At 50.6% G+C, this 23974-nt stretch overlaps 2 protein-coding genes and 1 long non-coding RNA gene across 3 annotated transcripts; 2 read left to right on the top strand and 1 right to left on the bottom strand.

Moving 5' to 3' along the window:
- The first annotated feature begins 961 nt into the window (after positions 1 to 961).
- Positions 962 to 9572, top strand: LOC142604544 (argininosuccinate lyase). Its single transcript, XM_075771649.1, has 17 exons — positions 962 to 1080; positions 1190 to 1252; positions 2638 to 2832; positions 3678 to 3761; positions 4089 to 4145; positions 4402 to 4499; positions 5132 to 5209; positions 5647 to 5724; positions 5869 to 5921; positions 6275 to 6337; positions 6556 to 6670; positions 7324 to 7408; positions 7583 to 7642; positions 7913 to 7996; positions 8267 to 8347; positions 8721 to 8827; positions 9328 to 9572. Exons 2-17 carry the CDS (start codon positions 1241 to 1243, stop codon positions 9476 to 9478), a joined length of 1401 nt encoding a protein of 466 aa, XP_075627764.1. The 5' UTR covers positions 962 to 1080; positions 1190 to 1240; the 3' UTR covers positions 9479 to 9572.
- LOC142604545 (uncharacterized) lies at positions 4462 to 17500 on the bottom strand. Its single transcript, XR_012838410.1, has 3 exons — positions 17365 to 17500; positions 13771 to 13893; positions 4462 to 4598 (listed from the first exon to the last, which is right to left on the bottom strand). It is a non-coding gene; the product is annotated as an uncharacterized LOC142604545 (long non-coding RNA).
- Positions 13603 to 23210, top strand: LOC142604543 (argininosuccinate lyase-like). Its single transcript, XM_075771647.1, has 17 exons — positions 13603 to 13676; positions 13786 to 13848; positions 15901 to 16095; positions 17060 to 17143; positions 17471 to 17527; positions 18064 to 18161; positions 18794 to 18871; positions 19310 to 19387; positions 19532 to 19584; positions 20032 to 20094; positions 20313 to 20427; positions 21088 to 21172; positions 21347 to 21406; positions 21676 to 21759; positions 22030 to 22110; positions 22359 to 22465; positions 22966 to 23210. The coding sequence occupies exons 2-17, from the start codon at positions 13837 to 13839 to the stop codon at positions 23114 to 23116; spliced, it is 1401 nt and encodes a 466-aa protein (XP_075627762.1). The 5' UTR covers positions 13603 to 13676; positions 13786 to 13836; the 3' UTR covers positions 23117 to 23210.
- The last annotated feature ends 764 nt before the right edge of the window (positions 23211 to 23974 follow it).

Below are 23974 nucleotides of genomic sequence, written 5' to 3' on the forward strand. Positions count from 1 at the left end.
CACTGTTTCCTAGTGTAGATGTCCTAGTGTAAAAGGAAAAGGAGGTAAGTTGCAGAACTGAAAGAACAGTAGAAAAGGACAAGAGGATCAGTTAAAGGGAAGAAAATAACCCAACAAAATGTGGACAAGAGAGTTGGAATATGTTTCCTGAGCTCTGTGAAAGGTTTGGACCATGCAGGTAGAAAAATATTGTACTGTAGTAGCACACTCAGTAAGGCGAGCCAGCAAGCATTCAGCTTTCTGCGGAGTGTCTGCAGGAAAGTGCCCCGTGTCTGAGGAGTTCCTGAGAAATTGGTGCTGAGGAGAAGCTTTGTGAGTTGCTGCTCCCAAAGCTCCCCTGTATTTTAGATCGATTCTTTACATCCATGCTATTTAGGGTTTGATGAGTTTAAGATATGGCTGTTTGCCAAGGCTGCAGGGCACAACCTCACACCCTACAGCCGCAGTATGAGGCTCACAGGAGCCTCTTGGCAAGAGTGGCCCCATGCAGCTGGCCACAAAGCTGGAGCTGCAGCATCCTTACAAGTGGGGTGGAAAGTCTCATCCACACAGAAACGGAGGAGAGCAACTAGCTCCCATCTATTTAATTCTTGTGTGTTTGCTGGGGTGGCAATGATCCAGCCATCATACCAAGTACATTCACATCAATAACTACTCATTAGAGGGGTACACAGAGTGACACGACTCCTTCAGTACAAGGATATTCCCAGAAAAGGAGCTGAGCTGTCTGTGAAACCACAGAAAAGAACCTCTGGCACTGCAGGAGCTCTGCCTAAAGCTACACCAATAACTTCACTAGCAAGCATCTCTCCCAACCCTCTTCCTTGCAGCAACCCTGGCTCCAAAGAAACTTCTCGCCCAAACTTGCTAATCATGCGCCGGGCGAGCAGGGGCCGGAGGCAGGAGAGGGGAGGGAAGGGCGAAGGGGACCGAGGGGGGGGACCGGAGCAGGGCCGGCCCCAGCGACACCCCGCCCCGCCGGGGCGGGACGAGCCGCCAGCCCCGCACCGAGGTGTGTAAAAGCGGGGCGGCGGGGCCGGGGAGCAGCGAGTGACCAGCCGGGGCTGCGCTACGGAGCAGGTGAGCGGGGCCGGGCGGGCAGCGGGGACCGGGGACCCCGTCCTGCAGCCGGGCCGGCATCGGGAGCGGGACCGGCGGCAGAGCTGAGCCTCACCTCGCTGTTCCACAGGTTGCACCAGTCGCCGGGATCGCTGCGCAAACGAGCAAAACGTCGTCCGAAATGGCAGCCGAGGTGAGGGTGAACTTTGCTTCTCCGGTGGGGTGGTCTCGGGGTGCTCTGGCAAACACAAACTCAACTGCCTGATAACCCCAACATTGCAACCTGCCAGGCTCGTCTGGGTGCTTCTCTCTACTCGATTTGTTTTCCTGGGGTTTAAATGGAGAAGGGGACAGCAAACATATTTGCTGCAATATTTCTGACAACCCATCTCTGATCCTGCTGAAAACCCACGGTAGTGAAGATATACCTAGATACCTCGAAGATATACCTAGATACCTCTTCCCCATCCAAGCGCTGGCTCCCAGCACTGGCCTTTCACGCCCCATCCCCTCTGCCACTCACCCCAGGGACTGGTTTCCCAGCGAGGAGCTGCAAAACTTTGTTTTTTCAACTCCAATTATCTCCCAACCCCGCTGCTCCTACTGACAAACCTGCTTCAAAACCAGATCTTCATCACCCCGTGCCTATACCCTGCCCTCCGCAGGCTCTCTCCCGCTCTCCTCTCAGGCACGCTGGTTCAGAGAGGCGCCGGGAAAAGGGTCACTCGTGTCACCGGCCACAGCCCCGCCGGACACCGGGCACCGGCCCCAGCAGCCGCCCGCTGTCCATGGTAGCTCGGCGATTGGCCCGGCAGCCCGGAGCCACGCTGCTTCAAAGCCCTTCTCTGGGGGTAGTTGGGTTTTTTTTTTTTCTTTCCTTTTCATTTCACTCGAACATTTGAAATACTGAAAGGTACCAAGACCTCCCTCTCTGCAGTTTGCACCTTAACCAGTTTTATGCTAATTTTATACCAAACCTTGCAAGCACATCATGGACTCTGGAGATGCTCAAAATGGTAACTTCAAATGCTTTATAGTTACAGGAGTGTTGTACAGGAAGTAGCTTGTGCTGGCCTACAGCTCTTTGTCAACGAAATATTTTCTTACAGTCTCCCTAAAAGAGTGGGGTTTTTTAATTATTATTTCAAGTAACAGGAAATACTAGCTTTCACTATAGCCCTGACTCCCTTTTTTTCCCTGCCAAGAGACTATCAAAGGGTCAGTGATCAGCAGCTGCCTTGAGAGAGATCCATGCTGGTCTGGGACCATATGCCCTGATATTTGTTTTCAAAGACAGGATGTACTCCTTCCAGAGTCTTGCAGGAGTAAAGTAAGATAGAAGATTCCTGAGTCAGACCTGACACCTCAAGGGCTAAATGCTAGTGACAGTGACATGCTCTCCATCTCTACAACTACTTGCCAAAGCTCTTAAAGTTCTGCTAAATGGTACAGCACTGAAAATTCATTCCTGAGTATGTCCTCAGTTTTAACTGGATATGGAGTAGGATGGACATTAACTGATTTTTAGGGAATATATCAGTAAGTCTTTTGAACGTGCTTCAACTTCATTACTTGCAGGGGGATAAAATGTTGGGAGGAAGGTTTGTCGGAAGCACAGACCCAGTCATGGAGATGCTCAGCGCTTCCATTACCTATGATCAGAGACTGTCCGAAGTTGATATCCAGGGGAGCATGGCTTATGCCAAAGCCTTGGAGAAGGCTGGGATCCTATCTAAAACTGAGCTGGAGAAGATCCTGAGTGGCCTGGAAAAGGTATTTATTTCTTTACATCTATGATGTGCGCTGGAACGAATGGCTGCTTTTCTGACAGCATCTGCAGTAGCCTCCCTGAGTTACCCTCAGTACACTTGGAGGCATGTGGACCGGGGATCGATGCTCAGATTGCATCCTGCTAAAGGCACCATAGCCCGGCAGTAGGATGTGAACCAGCTGACAAGCCCCCCCTTCCGTGACAGCCTGAAGCCCTGATGAGCACATTGTCAATGCTCATGATGGCAGCCCCAGGGCCTCAGGGAGGTGGCTCAGGGTGACCTGCCCGCCCATCCTCTTCAGACTGAACATGCACCAGGAATTGTTTCAGGGTGAATTAGGAATGTTCTTTTCCTGCTGGCACTTGGGATCCTTTTGAGTCTGGCTGCCTGAGTTAGTAGGAGGCAATGCATAGCATTGTATAGGGGTGAAGAGAAGTCCGCAGCTAAGCGCTTTTTTAAAATATCCATTGTTGTTGCTCACCCGCCATGGACAATGGTGAGTCTATACAATGTTTGCACAGGGAAATCTTTGTGGACAATGCTAACGCAACCGCTGACGTTTCAGCTCACTTTTTTCACCCCAAAGCTTAAATCCTCCTGTAGCCATAACACTGCAGGATCATCGTGGGCAGAAAGGTGAACCCCACCAAGCACAGCATAGAATATCAGGATGGAGCAAGCAGCCAGCCTTGGCCTGAAAGAACAGGAAGGCCAGAGCTTGTGTGAGACTTAACACTTTGGTTTCCATTGGGGTGGCAGAAGTTGGTATTTGCTGGGGACACTTACAGCCCCCGTGCGCAGCAGGTATCAGTAGCGGCTGACTGGTGTTTCTGCTGATGTTTGTAGATCTCAGAGGAATGGTCTAAAGGAGTCTTTGTCGTGACCCAAACTGATGAGGATATCCATACTGCCAACGAACGCAGACTAAAGGTTTGGCTCCTCTAACCTCTTGCTCCCATTCCCTGTTGCTAGATCTCCCTGACATGAAGTGCATGTGCCCCTGTCCCTCTGTGAAATTCCTCTGGGCCTTGTGGCACTGAAGCCCCGGGTGCACAATCAAGTGTCTCCACGACTCCCTTTGTGGAAGAGGCAGTGCACTAGCATAGAACCCAAACTTGCCCTTCCCCAGAAGGAATCCCATGGCTACTCACAGGATCCTAGTGCTGAGTCCCTTCCAGGCAGGGAGCGGGGCTGCTCATGCAGAGTCTCCTCCTTGGAACACAAAGGTACTGATAGAAATGCTCCTCTTGTCTTCAGGAGCTGATTGGAGACGTAGCTGGAAAGCTGCACACTGGAAGAAGCAGAAATGATCAGGTATTTACAGAATCTCTTTTTTCCCCTTTGTGCTCCTCCCTTACGTTCACTTCAGGAGACCTTGGACCAGAATGGCCTTTGGCTCTCTTCCTGGAGAGCAAGATATAGTGACATTACCACATCAAAATGACCAAATAATGAGAGGATGATGCACCTTCCCATCACACAGAATGAGGAGGGTTTTACTTTGCAGTAAAAGTGGCCAGTCATATGTATGTCATATCCTACTTTGCTGACTGTGGGTGATCTCATGTAGGTTGTGACTGACTTGAAGCTGTTCATGAAGAATTCCCTCTCTGTCATCTCCACTCACCTCCTGCAGCTCATTAAGACCCTGGTGGAACGCGCTGCCATGTAAGTCCTTTTCCATATCCAGGGCCTTGGCCTTGCTGGGGCAGGAGGCTTCCAGGCTTGCTCGTTGCCTGACACCAGTCAGGGCGGCAGCAGAGTCTTCTGTGGAGGCAGTTAGGCAGGCAGATTGTGATAGCACAGGGAAAGACAACAGACCCTCTCTCTTTGCGGCTCATGTCACAGACACCATCATCCTCTTCCCACAGTGTGTCCTGGCAAAGAAACACAAGGCTTGAGAAGGCATGCAATCCATCTGAAGGAGGATGGACATCCAACTTGAATGTGTCTCAAGTTGCGACCTATGAGAAAAGCTCAGCTGTGTGCACTCCCTAACTCTCCTCCTCACGCACCACACTCCAAAGCAGTGGTGGACTGGGGAACCTTTGCCTGCCCTGGTGGGATTACTGTACCAGGCCATTGCCCAGGGGGGCCTAGGGCAGACACACCACACTGGAAGATCCAGAGATCTAAACCCCGTGTGCTTAGGTTGAAAGGTGAAAGGGAGAGCAAGAGACAGAGCAGCTTCAGCACAACAAAGGCTAAAGAAGTTCTCTTTGTGACCTTGCTAGAAACCCCTGGGGTGTACCTGCTGCTGCCCTCTGTCCTGACAGCTCTTTCTGTCCTTTCACATGCAGAGAAATTGATGTTATCTTGCCTGGCTACACCCACCTGCAGAAAGCTCAGCCCATCAGATGGAGCCAGTTCTTGCTCAGGTAACCACCTCTCCCACTTGGCTGAAGGAAGCCTTCTCCACCCTTGGGGCCCTGCTCAGCTGGAGCCCAGAAGGGCCTTATCCTCTGATGGGGCAGCTGGGGGTGGGGACAAACCAGAGATGACCCTGAAACAGGAACAGGAGCTCCCTGTGCTTCTATGTGGGTCTGACCATCTGGGGACCCAAGCGCTGAGTGGCCGGTGGAGGCTGGCACCCTGTACGCTCCGTCCGCTGGCCACAGTTGGCTAGTGGGGTAACATGGAGAATCTTGTATGGCTGCTAGCTGTTCCACTTCAGAGGGCCTTAGTGCCTGGGCTCCATTTCAAGCATCTTCTGTTCAAGAGAGGATCCCAGGCTCTCGGCGTGGCAGCACACTGCTTTGGAAGGAAAGTGACGTTTTCTGACTTCAGGTGTTTCACTTCTCATGTCCTTTCCTAGCCATGCTGTTGCTCTGACCCGTGATTCTGAGCGCCTGGGAGAGGTGAAGAGGAGGATGAACGTCTTGCCTTTGGGAAGGTAAGACCTACTGTTTATGTAATCAGTAGGCCTTGCTTTGCTCTGCAAAGTCTTCAGAGGTGCCTTCCCTGCTTCCTAGAGCTCAGTTTTGGTTGGAGCGTGCAGGATATCTTGCATGACTTCTGTTTCTTTCTTCCCTGGCAGCGGTGCTCTGGCTGGCAACCCACTGGAAATTGATAGAGAGCTTCTGCGTAGTGGTAAATGTCTCCCTGTGACTGCCTGGCACAGGACGATTTGTAATATCTAGGAGGGAGGGAAGCATTGATACATGGCTCCCAATGGCACCATAATGCACTGCCCTGGAGCCAAAGCCTTTCTTTCAGGCTTTGAGATATGCAATGCCTGTGAGGTTGGAGCAGGAAGAACCACCTCTGCTGCACATGGGCTGCCTGGGGAATAACAAAATCCCCACTCAGCATAACACTTAAGAACATTAGTGTTCCTGGGACTAGTCAAGGGGTCACAGTCACCTACATGCTGGAGCAACCTGATGCATTCAAGCTCCAGTCATGCCAAGCCTGACCATCCCTGTCCATCACCTTCCTTACAGAGCTGGACTTTGCTTCCATCAGTCTGAACAGCATGGATGCCGTTAGTGAGAGAGACTTTGTGGGTAAGCACAACCTGATCACTTCTTCCCACCAATATTTTAGAAGCAGGCTTCTCAGACCTTTCCAGTTGACCTCCTTTAACAAGGGGAATAAAATCCCTCACTAGGAAGTAATTATACAGAAAATCTGTTTGCTCATGTTTAACCTCCAGTCAGGGCTCCCTGGGTTTTCAAGCAAACAATGACGTTTTTCACCTCCTGATTTCCTGCCTTCTCTGCAGTGGAATTCCTCTCTGTTGCCACCCTGCTGATGATCCACCTTAGCAAGATGGCTGAAGATCTCATCATCTACAGCACCAGCGAGTTTGGATTTCTGACCCTCTCTGATACCTACTGGTAGGTTTCTGGTCTCTGGGCAGTAATTCTGCTCAGCTGTCCCCTCCTGAGAGAATGAGACAGTGTTTGGAGTCTCCTTGCTGCACAAGGCTGATGCAGCAGTAAAAGGCTGGCAGAAAGGCAGCCTCAGGGTGAATATTGCTCAGTAATGATCACTTGTTTTCTGATTCTGCTAACTCAACCAAGCCTGCATTCAGCAGACACTCCTCCCCAGCAACTGCTGGCAGACAGAACTTCCTCCTCTGCTGGGAATGTCTGCCAAAGCCCTTCCTCCACTGGCCGGCCTTGCCATCCTAACAGATTTCCCGTCTCTCCGAGCAGCACAACCACAGCCCTCCCTCTTTCAGGTCACAGCAGCACTTAGGCTGCGCTGCTGATACCCCCTCTCGGGTGGGAGCCTCCTTTCTGCTTCCCTCCTGAGAGGTGGGACTGCATGGTACCTCCAGACAAGACTGCAAAACCAAAGGCTTTGCTGTGGGAAACATAACAAACTTGGCACACTCAGTTCACTGCTTCCCTACACCCTGAACAGCTGCGCAGGAAAGGGGGACCTACGTGTCGCTTTGGGAGGCCTGGGCCACGACGCTGCACAACCTGTGTCTGCAGGGACCGGGGTCTGGCTCGCCGCTACATTCCAAACCCCTTTCTTTCAGCACTGGCAGCAGCCTGATGCCTCAGAAGAAGAACCCCGATAGTCTGGAACTGATCCGCAGCAAAGCTGGACGAGTGTTTGGACGGGTGAGCCTGCTAAAGAAAGAAGCGGGATGGGAAAACTGCTCATACCGGGGCTGAAGGACATTCCTTCCCCTTGCCTCTGTGGAGAGAAATGTGCCCAGGCTAGGCTCTTCACCTCTGCTGGGGCAATGTGCTTCTCTTCCCAGAACTAACTGCCTCACCTACTTCTCTCTGCAGTTGGCTGCTATTCTCATGGTTCTCAAAGGACTTCCAAGCACCTACAACAAGGATCTGCAGGTAAAACAGATGTTAGTTGTCACACCATCTCTCTGAGCAGACACAGCCATCTTCTGCTCTTGAGCAGCCTTGCCACTACATTTCCCTGCACAGACTCCGCTTGTGTGCGGCATGCCGAGAAAGGGGCTGAGGCACGGCACGCTGCAGTTGACAGCCCAGCCGTAGCAGGAGCCCCGGGGATGACAGGCCTGCTCTGCTGGCTGGGCTGCTGGGGCTCTTGGGCTGCATCAGGTTGATTTTTCAGCAATTTCCATCCCTGTTCTAATGCAGGAGGACAAGGAGGCCGTCTTTGATGTTGTGGACACCCTGAATGCTGTGCTCCAGGTTGCCACTGGAGTGATTTCTACCCTCCAGGTAAGGCTTCAGCCTCTCACTCTTGAACATGGTTGGGGTGCACGTTCTGTGAGTAACCGAGGTAAAAGAGCTCTGGACAGGTCCCATGATGAAAGCTCTTCAGCGGCTCACCCATACTGCTCATTATGTCCCCCACTGTCAGCTGCTCAGGGTGTCAGAAGGTCCTTTTAGAGCCAGGTCCCTCCTAGATGAAGTCCTCTCACTGTGACCACTAACGTGTCCTCAAGCAGGAGCTGATGATAATGTCTCCCTCTGACTCTTCTTCTGCAGATCAACAAGGAGAACATGGAGAAGGCACTGAGCCCTGAGATCCTGTCATCTGACCTGGCTCTCTACTTGGTTCATAAAGGAGTAAGTATCTTAGGGAGAGCTGGAGCTGTGATTTCTCTGGACACAGAATACTGCTCAGCGAGGGCCTGAGATGAGGCCTTCTGTTCTGTCCCCAGGTGATGATCAGTCTGGGTCAACAAACACGAAAGCTGGAAACCCATTCTTTACATGTATCCCAAGTAGTGGAACTGCGGCCGGGTGGACTTGATAGTAATTTACAGGTGGAGTTTTACCTCCTAAAGCCTCCCCTCTTCACACCCAGAAAACCCGGATTTAGATTGCATTGCCCTAAGTGAAAACAAGCCAACCAAAAAAGAGAGCACATCCGTTTTTCCCTTTGAGGCTGCACCCCAGTTGCCTGGTCACTCACTGTGGCCTCTGCTTCTCACTGCAGATGCCATTCAGACAAGCTCACGCTGCCTCTGGGAAGGCCGTCCACCTCGCCGAGTCCAAAGGCATGACCATCAATAATCTCAGCCTGGATGACCTGAAGAGCATCAGGTCAGTATCACTGTTAGTTTGCCATGACTCCCCCCAACAGGTGGGTAGCGGCCTCCCCTTGTATGGGCCTCCTCACGGTGCTCTTCCCCAAAATGCCTGGGCCAAACAGCACCCCAAAATCCTCCTGGCCTGACTGGCATCCATGCTGCGACTGAGGGGCCTGAAACCACTAAAGGGGACAACACCACTGCGTTCAGCTCCCACAGGGCATGGGCAGCAGCTTTTGGGAGGGACTGGAAGAAACTCATGCCCTGACCTGGAGGCACCAGCCCTCCAGAAGAGTTTGGGTCCTTGGTCTCCCCTTGGAGCCGACGCTTTGGTCTGCCCCAAGCAGCTACTGTCAGGCACTAGAAGTGCAGAAGCAGGGCTGCAGGAGACCTTTCCCCCTGGAAAAAGGCTCCGTCTCCACTCCCTCCCCGTCTCTGCAGGCGGTGAGCAAGGAAAGGCAGCCAGCAGCACCCAGCGTTCTCCACTGACACCTCTTCTCTTTGCCTCCCCAGCCCCCTGTTTGGCAGCGACGTCTCCCAGGTCTTCAACGTCGTCAACAGTGTGGAGCAGTACACGGCCATGGGTGGTACCGCCAAGAGCAGCGTGACTGCCCAGATCGAGCAGCTGAGGGAGCTGCTGAAGAAGCTGAAGGAGCAAGCTTAGAGTGTGGGGAGATATCCCGTGGATGCAGCTTTGTGCCTATCTATCACACTAATCTGGAGTTAATAAACACTGGGGTGTATGTAGTTCACTGAAACTCCTGTCTTGTGTCTTTCTTCTTAGGGACAAGCTTGAGCTGGTCTTCTTCAGCCCTTGTGAGGCTTGGGAAATGTTCACTGGTGTAGGAGCCTGGCAGAGGAGCTGGGTTCTGGGGTGTTCAAGCTCTTGGGGGTGGTAGGTAAAGAGCAGCAGGAATGTCTGTCTACAACAAGAGACCTGAAAATGTGTCTCTTGGTGAGGAGGGTGGTGGACTAGGGCAGTGATCATTCCTTTGCACTCAGCATCAGTGAGGCTGCACCTTCAACACTGTGTTCAGTTGTGAGCCCCTCACTACAAGAAAGACATTGAGGTGCTCGAGCGTTTCCAAAGAACAGCACCGAAGCTGGTGAAGAGTCTAGAGAACAGGTCTTAGGAGAAGTGGCTGAGGGAACTGGGGTTGTTTAGCCTGGAGAAAAGGTGGCTGAGGGGAGACCTTATCACTCTCTACAACTACCTGAAAGGAGGTTGTAACCAAGTGGGTGTTCGTTTCTTCTCCCAAGTAAGAAGTGACAGGACGAGAGGAAGTGGCCTCAAGTTGTGCCAGGGAGGTTTAGATTGTGCACCTGGTAGTGCATTGGCAACACATTGCACATCTCCAGCTATCACTGTCCTCCTCATAGCAGTACACTTGCCTGCCTGCCTTCTGGCAAGGGGATTATGAGGCCATAATAAGAAGTCTCCTCACCACCTGGTACCGAAACTTGCATAGTCTTAGGCAAGACTTGGCCAGTAGGTCAACCCACAGGGCTGATTCCAGCCCAAAGCACAGAGGTTGCACGGTCCCAGGTCAAACTTTTTCCTCCGTGTGACCCAGGCCAAGCTAGCTGGGGCAGAATGCTTGAAGAGAGACTGGCATGGCTGGCTGCCTCTTAGAAATCTTACACTGTCTTCCTTCTGTCCTTACAAAAACATAACCAGAACAAAGATCAGGAAAAACCTTATTTGGGGAATGAGAATGCAGTAACTTTGTATCTTTCATAGGGTGAAAATATTTGATTAAACGAACACTTAAAACATTATTCCCCACTATTATTCTGCACTGATTTCTGAATGGCATGTGCCTGCTACTTGATTCTAAAAGTAGAGAAAGAATAGTTGTCTACAGGGAAGGTGGCAATTGTCATTAAACACTAAACCAGCTTGAACCTGGCACGCACAGCACAGTAGCGCTAGTTTTGTCAGGGACAATTTTTTTTCTGTCACAGCATGTGAAATCTGGCATTTTGCTCAGCACGCTGCCCTCCATGCTGATGCAGCAACACATTATTGACTCAGTACTGCAAGACTCCGTAACACACATAGGTAACGGCAGTAACGCAAGCATTGCCTCACCATGTTTAGGTTAAGGGCTGCACTACAGACAGTACAAACTGCCACGAGCTAAATCTCCTGCCATTAACAAAGTACCCCAGGAGACACAAAGTGCTTTATTCCTACCTTTGTAGCATTTGTGTTTTAAACACATGGGAGGAGAACCAGCAAGAGAAAAATTCCCTTTCTTCAACACTTTCCCCCAACCTCAGTCTCCCATTATCCTGGCCCTAAACCTCATCTATTCTCCTGGCATTTGAAGAACAGCACATTTCAATTGCCACTCCATAAACCTTCTTTGTGTTTGCTCTGTTACTTCCTGCTGTGTTTCTGTTTTGGCACTTGTGTCTCACTCTCCAGATAGGTTAGCTGTGGCCAGGAAATCACTTGTGCACACTTAGCTGATAGGAGAAAGGAGCAAGAAAGGGAGAGGTGACACCAGTACCCAACACCTACAGAGTCAGAAGAAGGGATCTCTCATCTTCACCTCACAGTTCTTTTTCCTCCCATAAGCTTTCTTGATCTGTGCCACTCCCCTCTTTTTCCCTATTTGTACCTTCTAGCTCCTGGTCAGTACCTTCAGAGGCCTCAGCTGAATAGATTTTCTCTCGTTCACAGCAGCAAATGTCTGACATTGTTCCTTGTGGCCAGTGCTGAGTGACACAGGGCCCTGCCAAACTGAAAGGAGAAGGGAGGTCTTAGCAGATTATCACATCTCTGTCTCCTACTGAAATAAGTTCATACTCACTGGTACTTCCCACCCATCCATCCTTTTCTTAAAATTATGAAATAATTTAGATTGGGAGGGACGTGTGGAGGTCTCTGAAGCTCCACGGACATTACAGGAGTGTGTGGTCCACGGTATCTGCAGACTTTCACTTTCACCCTGCTATGACTCATTGTGATTTGAGTTTTTAAAGCCCTGTGCCTTATCCCAGGAAGATCTGTATAGAAAGAAGGATCAGTGGCTTGGACACTGCTCTGGACTTGGCCTTAAATCCCTGCTCCATTATAGACCACAGGAAGGGACTTAAGCCAAGAATTCATGTAGGCTGATCATGAACTACCAAAACTCTCAGCAGATGGCTATGTAACACTGATCTGACATCCAAGCAGATAACAAACATACAGAAGGGCTCTTGAAACATTACAAAAGGTAGTGAACTCTTCTCTGGGTCCCCTCAAGGAAAAGATCTTTAACTCGCATTTACACTCTGGAAAAATCCTGTGGAATATTTTGTCTCCTAAGCAAATTGCTATGCCTGGTCTTTTTGTCCTCCAGCTCTCTATTGAAGAAGCTGAGCTAATAACATTTCTCTGCCACCACAAGAGAGTTGTGAGAACAGATGTACCGCATGTCTACAACGTCCCCTGCAGGCACCATGGATGAATTTGAGGCAGCAATAGCAAAACGTGTCCCTCTAGTCTGGACTCCTCTTTGCCAGGGGCAACGCAAATCAACTTCATTGTGATTCTTCAACCATTTGTATTCCTCACCCTACAGAGAGATGCACATACAGATAAGTAGAAAAAATTACAAAGAGGCCTGGAACTAATGGAACAGAAACTGGAGCTTTCACTGGTGTATTTAACCATGTAACTGTTTAATTACAGTTATATTAAATTAATATTTAGAAATCAAAGCTGTCATGTATCACACATACATAGGGTTAATGATGTGAAAACACAAATAGCGAAGTAGATAGAGGGCACGGAGATCCCATCTTTCATTTTCTAGTCCTGTGGGTCACAACTGGTCTCTGAGGGAGACCAGATCAATCTTTGAATGGGTTGTGCATATTCGACATATAGACAATCTCAAGCCCATATCACAAACACAACGAGGTAAAACCTCTCCCTGTATATGGTTCATTCTGGATGTAAATCTAGTGCTTATTATTTTTCCAAATCCTCAGCAAATCTCCTGTCAAAGCCCAGAATAAGGACATTCATAAAAGATGAACACGACAAGAGACGCATTAAAAATGAGGGACTTCAGAAGAGGAACGAACATGGTAACAAAACAGTTCAGAGAAGTTTTCTCAGGGTGTAGACAGCAAGATGCTCTGTGCATCTGCAAGCTGAAAGTTTGAAAGAGAACAGGGACATCACCTCAGAAAAATAATTCTAATAAGGGGAAATTTTTGAGAAGCAGTGAATTAATAGCTGGCTATGAATCCAGACAGAAAGTTTGAGCCTTGTTCTAGACCGGTACTGAAGGCAGCAGGTTGGAAACCCAGCCACAAAAGGTACTTGCTCATTCAGGCTGGGTAGCCAGAGGCAGCCTGATGCTAGCCATGTCACTCTGCCTGTGTCCTCTCTGCTACAGAAAGCAGCACGCCTTAATCGCACAATCCCACTGTGCCCTAGACTTCAACATAGAAAGCGGATGAATAGTAGGACAGAGAAGAACATGGGAAAGATGGCTGGACTAGGTCCCTTCCTACCTGAATTATCCTACGGTGCTGTGACAACAGGGCTGGTTAAAGGGCAGAAAACCCCGAAAGGGGAGAAGAAAAACTGGGATGCACTTCCTGCGCTCCCTCAAAGGCCTCTGACAGTGCACAGCGAAAAAAACCACGCCGCCGTAGCACACTCCCTCAGCAAAGCAGAAACAGCCCTGTGCTGCGGGGTGGTACGAGGGGAGGGGGGACCGGAGCAGGGCCGGCCCCAGCGACACCCCGCCCCGCCGGGGCGGGACGAGCCGCCAGCCCCGCACCGAGGTGTGTAAAAGCGGGGCGGCGGGGCCGGGGAGCAGCGAGTGACCAGCCGGGGCTGCGCTACGGAGCAGGTGAGCGGGGCCGGGCGGGCAGCGGAGACCGGGGACCCCGTCCTGCAGCCGGGCCGGCACCGGGAGCGGGACCGGCGGCAGAGCTGAGCCTCACCTCGCTGTTCCACAGGTTGCACCAGTCGCCGGGATCGCTGCGCAAACGAGCAAAACGTCGTCCGAAATGGCAGCCGAGGTGAGGGTGAACTTTGCTTCTCCGGTGGGGTGGTCTCGGGGTGCTCTGGCAGACATTGAGCTCAACTGAGTTAAAATGTAAGAAGTCCCGAGATGAGCAGCCTGCCATTGCCTTCAGGTTCTTCCCTCTTCCTGGGAGAGACTAATAACCGATGCAGTTCATTCCTGACGACTTTTTTATAAGCAGCACCTTGCGTAAACACTTCTCTGTACAAAAGCTGCATTTTCAGTTTCTGTGCCTGGTAGGCGAGACGTGACGAGCCATCTGAGTCACGCTTTCTGCCTTCCAAATGGCTACTACAACTCTGGCTTCCTCTGCTCTGGGTTACACACAAGTGCCCATCAGCTGTCAGACCATACAAGCCACTTCTCTAATCAGAGTCCTGTAGCTAGCTAAAGTTAATCTCTCAGGTTTGATTTCCTGATTGCAAATGTATCTGTTGCAATGTTTCTGCTGAACAATGTCTTTCTTTGGTGGAAACCTGTAATACTGAAGATATACCTAGATGCCTAGATATACCTCTTCCCCATTCAAGCGCTTAGCCTCTGGTACTGGCCTTTAATTTAGCATCTCCTGTGCCATGCTCCTGTCGACACCAGATGCACACTAAGGACCTCTAACACTTTTTAAATTCTGATTCCCCCTCTCTGCCTTTCCTCAGTTTTCTGACAAAGCTGCCTTAAAGATATCAAAAAACCATGTGCCTACACTCTTACCTCCATAGGGTCTCTCCTGCTGTCCTCTCAGGCATGTTGTTTCAGCAGGGATCAGCAGAGATGTGGAGACAGTCACTAGGGAAAAAGTTTCTAAGGTTACTCAACAGTGCTTTGTCTGACTGATAAAACCCTGGCACAGATTAGCTTGCAACTGTCCCACCAGGTTCTTGCTGTCCATGGTAGTTTGAGTGTACAGCATGAGAGGAGACTTGACAGAGGTGCTTAAAAAATCGAGATTAGTAATTATTATCTGCTCTGCAATGGCCCTTCCTTTAAATGTTCTCCAATTTCTTTTATGTGCCTGCTAGCACTGGAGAGTTGCTTTTGAAATCTTGCATAAGTTGTAAGGTCTTTGCACCAGTAAAATAACTATTTCAGTGCAAGTTTGTCAGTTAGGACTTCACCTAGACAAGCAAAAAGCTTCTGATCAAGTGACATACCTGGCTATTAGCTAGTGAATCCATTCAGTTGCTGAATCACTGGTGAAAAAAAATCTTATGTACACCCTGCTGTGATGCATAGCTGGAACCATGTACCTGTCTTTGGTCACCCAATGAGGTAGTTATGTAAATGACACATTCAAGTTTGTGAGGTTACTATATGAATCTTGGTTTGGGTGGAAAAACACCTTTTGTTTCTATGTGTTTTAAAACCCATTTGTTGATTCCCCCCCCCCCCCCCGAACATTCCTGATGCTCAAAGGTACCCAAACCTCCCTTTCTGCAGTCTGCACCTTAGCCAGTTTTAGGTTAATTTTATGCCAAAGCTTGCAAAGCACATCATGGACTCCGGAGATGCTTCAAATGGTAACTTCAAACACTTCATAATGTGGCTTGTGCTGGCCCACAGCTCTTTGTCAATCAAAGAAAAATCTCTCTGTTAGCTCAAGAGCACAAAAGGACTTAGAGGATAGTAGCTTTCACTATATTCCTTACTGACAGCTTTACTTCCCCCCTCCCCCCGCCTTGAAAAGGCTATCAAAGGGTTGTTGACCTGCAGCTGCCTCAAAAGAGAAATCCATGCTGGTCTTGCAGTATATGCCCTAATAGTCATTTCAAGGACTCCCTGCAGAGGTGAAGTATCTTGGAGAATTCCTGAGCCAGACCTCAGAGCTCAGGGGCTGAATGCTAGTGACAGTGACATGTTCTCCACCTCTACAGCTACTTGCCAAAGGTCCTGATGTCCAGGGACCTTTCTGGTCAGCGCTACCACAATGAAAGGACATAACTGAGCATGGCCTCTATACTGGATAAACAGATCATTGGATGTTACATAGTGCATAGGACCTGAACTGAGGTTACTAGGCTTCTTTAATTTGCTTATTCCTCTCTGTCAGGGGGATAAACTCTGGGGAGGAAGATTCAGTGGAAGCACAGACCCAGTCATGGAGATTCTCAATGCTTCCATTACCTATGATCAGAGACTGTCTCAAGTTGATATCCAGGGGAGCATGGCTTATGCCAAAGCCTTGGAGAAGGCTGGGATCCTATCTAAAACTGAGCTGGAGAAGATCCTGAGTGGCCTGGAAAAGGTATTTATTTCCTTCACAAACTATCACGCATGCAGGAATGAATGGCTGACAGCATCTGTGATAGCCTCCCTGAGTTGCTTTTCTAAAAAATATATTTAGATGTCCTCAGGTCCTGTTCCTTAGAGCTAGCCATGTACTGAAGTGCTTTCCTGAAAGGGAATGCTGTCCTAAATCCCAGACATGACAGGCCCATGTGTATTGCACTCGGTACTCTTGGAGACATCCTGGGCAGGGGATCGATGCTCAGATTGCATCCCGCTAAAGGCACCACAGCCCGGCAGTAGGATGTGAACCAGCTGACAAGCCCCCCATTCCGTGACAGCCTGAAGCCCTGATGAGCACATTGTCAATGCTCATGATGGCAGCCCCAGGGCCTCAGGGAGGTGGCTCAGGGTGACCTGCCCGCCCATCCTCTTCAGACTGAACATGCACCAGGAATTGTTTCAGGGTGAATTAGGAATGTTCTTTTCCTGCTGGCACTTGGGATCCTTTTGAGTCTGGCTGCCTGAGTTAGTAGGAGGCAATGCATAGCATTGTATAGGGGTGAAGAGAAGTCCGCAGCTAAGCGCTTTTTTAAAATACCCATTGTTGTTGCTCACCCGCCATGGACAATGGTGAGTCTATACAATGTTAGCACAGGGAAATCTTTGTGGACAATGCTAACGCAACCGCTGACGTTTCAGCTCACTTTTTTCACTCCAAAGCTTAAATCCTCCTGTAGCCATAACACTGCAGGATCATCGTGGGCAGAAAGGTGAACCCCACCAAGCACAGCATAGAATATCAGGATAGAGCAAGCAGCCAGCCTTGGCCTGAAAGAACAGGAAGGCCAGAGCTTGTGTGAGACTTAACACTTTGGTTTCCATTGGGGTGGCAGAAGTTGGTATTTGCTGGGGACACTTACAGCCCCCGTGTGCAGCAGGTATCAGTAGCGGCTGACTGGTGTTTCTGCTGATGTTTGTAGATCTCAGAGGAATGGTCTAAAGGAGTCTTTGCCGTGACCCAAACTGATGAGGATATCCATACTGCCAACGAACGCAGACTAAAGGTTTGGCTCCTCTAACCTCTTGCTCCCATTCCCTGTTGCTAGATCTCCCTGACATGAAGTGCATGTGCCCCTGTCCCTCTGTGAAATTCCTCTGGGCCTTGTGGCACTGAAGCCCCGGGTGCACAATCAAGTGTCTCCACGACTCCCTTTGTGGAAGAGGCAGTGCACAAGCATAGAACCCAAACTTGCCCTTCCCCAGAAGGAATCCCATGGCTACTCACAGGATCCTAGTGCTGAGTCCCTTCCAGGCAGGGAGCGGGGCTGCTCATGCAGAGTCTCCTCCTTGGAACACAAAGGCACTGATAGAAATGCTCCTCTTGTCTTCAGGAGCTGATTGGAGACGTAGCTGGAAAGCTGCACACTGGAAGAAGCAGAAATGATCAGGTATTTACATTACTGGTTGGTTTTCCTCTTTCTGTATTCCTCCCCCACCTCAGGTCCTTAATCAAATTTCTTTATGCCGTCTTCCACATGCCACTCCAGCATATACTCCCTAGGGCTCTAAACTTGTGAGTCATCTGCACAGGGGAATGGGCTCTGCAGGTGCTAAATGGACACAAACTTCCACTGACATCCCTTTGAAAGCCTACAGAAACAATGACTTTACTGGCTGGGTGACATGCCTCTTTCAGGATCAGTCCTTCTAATGATGACTGACTAGTGTTGGTTGGGAATTTTCTGATCCAAAGTTGACAATACCTGAGAAAGCCAATGAAAAGATTGGGCTTTGGTTCTGTGATGGAAAGCAAGACAGAGCAGCTTTCACAAATGAGTGACCAGGGATACATCTGGTAAGAGGAAGATGTCCTTTCCCATCACACAGAACAAGGAGGGCATAAGTCTGCTGAGGCTTTCTGCTGAACAGTATTTGGTCACTAAATATGTCACATTCTGCTCTGACTGTGGGTGATCTCATGTAGGTTGTGACTGACTTGAAGCTGTTCATGAAGAATTCCCTCTCTGTCATCTCCACTCACCTCCTGCAGCTCATTAAGACCCTGGTGGAACGCGCTGCCATGTAAGTCCTTTTCCATATCCAGGGCCTTGGCCTTGCTGGGGCAGGAGGCTTCCAGGCTTGCTCGTTGCCTGACACCAGTCAGGGCGGCAGCAGAGTCTTCTGTGGAGGAAGTTAGGCAGGCAGATTGTGATAGCACAGGGAAAGACAACAGACCCTCTCTCTTTGCGGCTCATGTCACAGACACCATCATCCTCTTCCCACAGTGTGTCCTGGCAAAGAAACACAAGGCTTGAGAAGGCATGCAATCCATCTGAAGGAGGATGGCCATCCAACTTGAATGCGTCTCAAGTTGCGACCTATGAGAAAAGCTCAGCTGTGTGCACTCCCTAACTCTCCTCCTCACGCACCACACTCCAAAGCGGTCGTGGACTGGGGAACCTTTGCCTGCCCCGGTGGGATTAGTGTACCAGGCCATTGCCCAGGGGGGCCTAGGGCAGACACACCACACTGGAAGATCCAGAGATCTAAACCCCGTGTGCTTAGGTTGAAAGGTGAAAGGGAGAGCAAGAGACAGAGCAGCTTCAGCACAACAAAGGCTAAAGAAGTTCTCTTTGTGACCTTGCTAGAAACCCCTGGGGTGTACCTGCTGCTGCCCTCTGTCCTGACAGCTCTTTCTGTCCTTTCACATGCAGAGAAATTGATGTTATCTTGCCTGGCTACACCCACCTGCAGAAAGCTCAGCCCATCAGATGGAGCCAGTTCTTGCTCAGGTAACCACCTCTCCCACTTGGCTGAAGGAAGCCTTCTCCACCCTTGGGGCCCTGCTCAGCTGGAGCCCAGAAGGGCCTTATCCTCTGATGGGGCAGCTGGGGGTGGGGACAAACCAGAGGTGACCCTGCAAACAGGAGCAGGAGCTCCCTGTGCTTCTATGTGGGTCTGACCATCTGGGGACCCAAGCGCTGAGTGGCCGGTGGAGGCTGGCACCCTGTACGCTCCGTCCGCTGGCCACAGTTGGCTAGTGGGGTAACATGGAGAATCTTGTATGGCTGCTAGCTGTTCCACTTCAGAGGGCCTTAGTGCCTGGGCTCCATTTCAAGCATCCTCTGTTGGAGAGAGGATCCCAGGCTCTCGGCGTGGCAGCACACTGCTTTGGAAGGAAAGTGACGTTTTCTGACTTCAGGTGTTTCACTTCTCATGTCCTTTCCTAGCCATGCTGTTGCTCTGACCCGTGATTCTGAGCGCCTGGGAGAGGTGAAGAGGAGGATGAACGTCTTGCCTTTGGGAAGGTAAGACCTACTGTTTATGTAATCAGTAGGCCTTGCTTTGCTCTGCAAAGTCTTCAGAGGTGCCTTCCCTGCTTCCTAGAGCTCAGTTTTGGTTGGAGCGTGCAGGATATCTTGCATGACTTCTGTTTCTTTCTTCCCTGGCAGCGGTGCTCTGGCTGGCAACCCACTGGAAATTGATAGAGAGCTTCTGCGTAGTGGTAAATGTCTCCCTGTGACTTCATGGCACAGGACGATTTGTAATATCTAGGAGGGAGGGAAGCATTGATACATTGTCCTGATATTATTTTGCATGTGTTGCAGCACCTTAACATGGGGATGGAGGGTAATAAATTAAAGAAAAAAAAAAAAAAAGTATGATCTGATGCTCTGTGACAGAGGTGGGAGGCAGCTCCCAATGACTCAGTAAGCCACAAGGCTTTTTACTACAGTCAGAAAGCAGGTGCCTGTAAGGTGGGAGCATAAATAGAACCACTTCTGCTACACACTGGCTGCCTGGAGGGTAATAAAAAAGACCCCACTAAGCACATTTTGTGTTCCTGGGACTAGTCAAGGGGTCACAGTCACCTGCATGCTGGAGCAACCTGATGCATTCAAGCTCCAGTCATGCCAAGCCTGACCATCCCTGTCCATCACCTTCCTTACAGAGCTGGACTTTGCTTCCATCAGTCTGAACAGCATGGATGCCGTTAGTGAGAGAGACTTTGTGGGTAAGCACAACCTGATCACTTCTTCCCACCAATATTTTAGAAGCAGGCTTCTCAGACCTTTCCAGTTGACCTCCTTTAACAAGGGGAATAAAATCCCTCACTAGGAAGTAATTATACAGAAAATCTGTTTGCTCATGTTTAACCTCCAGTCAGGGCTCCCTGGGTTTTCAAGCAAACAGTGACGTTTTTCACCTCCTGATTTCCTGCCTTCTCTGCAGTGGAATTCCTCTCTGTTGCCACCCTGCTGATGATCCACCTTAGCAAGATGGCTGAAGATCTCATCATCTACAGCACCAGCGAGTTTGGATTTCTGACCCTCTCTGATGCTTATAGGCAAGTCACTGGGCAGAGAGACCTTCTCTCAGCCTCTCCTCAGCTGTCCCCTCCTGAGAGAATGAGACAGTGTTTGGAGTCTCCTTGCTGCACAAGGCTGATGCAGCACTAAAAGGCTGGCAGAAAGGCAGCCTCAGGGTGAATATTGCTCAGTAATGATCACTTGTTTTCTGATTCTGCTAACTCAACCAAGCCTGCATTCAGCAGACACTCCTCCCCAGCAACTGCTGGCAGACAGAACTTCCTCCTCTGCTGGGAATGTCTGCCAAAGCCCTTCCTCCACTGGCCGGCCTTGCCATCCTAACAGATTTCCTGTCTCTCCGAGCAGCACAACCACAGCCCTCCCTCTCTCAGGTCACAGCAGCACTTAGGCTGCGCTGCTGATACCCCCTCTCGGGTGGGAGCCTCCTTTCTGCTTCCCTCCTGAGAGGTGGGACTGCATGGTACCTCCAGACAAGACTGCAAAACCAAAGGCTTTGCTGTGGGAAACATAACAAACTTGGCACACTCAGTTCACTGCTTCCCTACACCCTGAACAGCTGCGCAGGAAAGGGGGACCTACGTGTCGCTTTGGGAGGCCTGGGCCACGACGCTGCACAACCTGTGTCTGTAGGGACCGGGGTCTGGCTCGCCGCTACATTCCAAACCCCTTTCTTTCAGCACTGGCAGCAGCCTGATGCCTCAGAAGAAGAACCCCGATAGTCTGGAACTGATCCGCAGCAAAGCTGGACGAGTGTTTGGACGGGTGAGCCTGCTAAAGAAAGAAGGGGAATGGGAAAACTGCTCATACCGGGGCTGAAGGACATTCCTTCCCCTTGCCTCTGTGGAGAGAAATGTGCCCAGGCTAGGCTCTTCACCTCTGCTGGGGCAATGTGCTTCTCTTCCCAGAACTAACTGCCTCACCTACTTCTCTCTGCAGTTGGCTGCTATTCTCATGGTTCTCAAAGGACTTCCAAGCACCTACAACAAGGATCTGCAGGTAAAACAGATGTTAGTTGTCACACCATCTCTCTGAGCAGACACAGCCATCTTCCGCTCTTGAGCAGCCTTGCCACTACATTTCCCTGCACAGACTCCGCTTGTGTGCGGCATGCCGAGAAAGGGGCTGAGGCACGGCACGCTGCAATTGACAGCCCAGCCGTAGCAGGAGCCCCGGGGATGACAGGCCTGCTCTGCTGGCTGGGCTGCTGGGGCTCTTGGGCTGCATCAGGTTGACTTACAGCAATTTCCATCCCTGTTCTAATGCAGGAGGACAAGGAGGCCGTCTTTGATGTTGTGGACACCCTGAATGCTGTGCTCCAGGTTGCCACTGGAGTGATTTCTACCCTCCAGGTAAGGCTTCAGCCTCTCACTCTTGAACATGGTTCGGGTGCACATTCTGTGAGTAACCGAGGTAAAAGAGCTCTGGACAGGTCCCATGATGAAAGCTCTTCAGCGGCTCACCCATACTGCTCATTATGTCCCCCACTGTCAGCTGCTCAGGGTGTCAGAGGGTCCTTTTAGAGCCAGGTCCCTCCTAGATGAAGTCCTCTCACTGTGACCACTAACGTGTCCTCAAGCAGGAGCTGATGATAATGTCTCCCTCTGACTCTCCTTCTGCAGATCAACAAGGAGAACATGGAGAAGGCACTGAGCCCTGAGATGCTGTCTACTGATCTGGCTCTCTACTTGGTTCGTAAAGGAGTAAGTATCTTAGGGACAGTTGGAGCTGTGATTTCTCTGGACACAGAATACTGCTCAGCGAGGGCCAGAGATGAGGCCTTCTGTTCTGTCCCCAGGTGATGATCAGTCTGGGTCAACAAACCCGGATTTAGATTGCATTGCCCTAAGTGAAAACAAGCCAACCAAAAAAGAGAGCACATCTGTTTTTCCCTTTGAGGCTGCACCCCAGTTGCCTGGTCACTCACTGTGGCCTCTGCTTCTCACTGCAGATGCCATTCAGACAAGCTCACGCTGCCTCTGGGAAGGCCGTCCACCTCGCCGAGTCCAAAGGCATGACCATCAATAATCTCAGCCTGGATGACCTGAAGAGCATCAGGTCAGTATCACTGTTAGTTTGCCATGACTCCCCCCAACAGGCGGGTAGCGGCCTCCCCTTGTATGGGCCTCCTCACGGTGCTCTTCCCCAAAATGCCTGGGCCAAACAGCACCCCAAAATCCTCCTGGCCTGACTGGCATCCATGCTGTGACTGAGGGGCCTGAAACCACTAAAGGGGACAACACCACTGCGTTCAGCTCCCACAGGGCATGGGCAGCAGCTTTTGGGAGGGACTGGAAGAAACTCATGCCCTGACCTGGAGGCACCAGCCCTCCAGAAGAGTTTGGGTCCTTGGTCTCCCCTTGGAGCCGACGCTTTGGTCTGCCCCAAGCAGCTACTGTCAGGCACTAGAAGTGCAGAAGCAGGGCTGCAGGAGACCTTTCCCCCTGGAAAAAGGCTCCGTCTCCACTCCCTCCCCGTCTCTGCAGGTGGTGAGCAAGGAAAGGCAGCCAGCAGCACCCAGCGTTCTCCACTGACACCTCTTCTCTTTGCCTCCCCAGCCCCCTGTTTGGCAGCGACGTCTCCCAGGTCTTCAACGTCGTCAACAGTGTGGAGCAGTACACGGCCATGGGCGGTACCGCCAAGAGCAGCGTGACTGCCCAGATCGAGCAGCTGAGGGAGCTGCTGAAGAAGCTGAAGGAGCAAGCTTAGAGTGTGGGGAGATATCCTGTGGATGCAGCTTTGTGCCTATCTATCACACTAATCTGGAGTTAATAAACACTGGGGTGTATGTAGTTCACTGAAACTCCTGTCTTGTGTCTTTCTTCTTAGGGACAAGCTTGAGCTGGTCTTCTTCAGCCCTTGTGAGGCTTGGGAAATGTTCACTGGTGTAGGAGCCTGGCAGAGGAGCTGGGTTCTGGGGTGTTCAAGCTCTTGGGGGTGATGGTAGAAAGCAGCAGTGCATGTGTTGAGGGAGGCTTGTGTGTGTCCACTAAGGGAGACACTTGGTACAATATCTGCAACACCACAGCTCTAGCTATCACTATTGTCCTCCTAGGATTATGTTTCCCTGCTGGCCTTCTGGCAGGAAAAAAATCTCACCACCTCCCGGCACTGGAAATTGCATATCCTTAGGCAGGTCTTGGCCAGCAGGTCAACTCCCAGGTCACCCCAGCCCATCACAAAAACACCTTTGCTCTGGTTTACATTGAAGCACAGGGTTGCATGATTCCAGGTCCATCTCCTTCCTCTGTGTGAGGAATTTACCGTGATGTACCTCAAAACTTTAAAAAAAACATCCCTGGCATTGCATTGCTCTTGCCTCTTAAAAATCACTTACCATCTTCCCTTCTGTCCTTATAGAAGTAACATCAGAACGAAGAGCAGAGAAAGTCTTACTCAAGGAACTAAGTGCAAGAAGTTCCTGAGTCCCTGGCTGTTTACTGCCATGTTTCTCTGGTTTAGCAAATTTGTCTCACCTTCCAGCTAAGTTAGCTGTGGCAGGGAAAACAATAATGTACACTTAATTCAGGTGGAGAGGTGACAGCAACAGCCAACACCAAGAGACTC

Source organism: Balearica regulorum, chromosome 19 (genome assembly GCF_011004875.1).
Source record: "Balearica regulorum gibbericeps isolate bBalReg1 chromosome 19, bBalReg1.pri, whole genome shotgun sequence".
Classification (NCBI taxonomy): domain Eukaryota; kingdom Metazoa; phylum Chordata; class Aves; order Gruiformes; family Gruidae; genus Balearica; species Balearica regulorum.

Bases quoted from the DNA above. Each gene is read 5' to 3' on its own strand.
- LOC142604544 (XM_075771649.1), top strand. The intron at 3,762-4,088 runs GTTTGGCTCCTC...TCTTGTCTTCAG, and splicing joins CCAACGAACGCAGACTAAAG to GAGCTGATTGGAGACGTAGC. The intron at 5,922-6,274 runs GTAAATGTCTCC...CCTTCCTTACAG, and splicing joins TAGAGAGCTTCTGCGTAGTG to AGCTGGACTTTGCTTCCATC.
- LOC142604543 (XM_075771647.1), top strand. The intron at 19,388-19,531 runs GTAAGACCTACT...CTTCCCTGGCAG, and splicing joins AACGTCTTGCCTTTGGGAAG to CGGTGCTCTGGCTGGCAACC. The intron at 20,428-21,087 runs GCAAGTCACTGG...CCTTTCTTTCAG, and splicing joins ACCCTCTCTGATGCTTATAG to CACTGGCAGCAGCCTGATGC.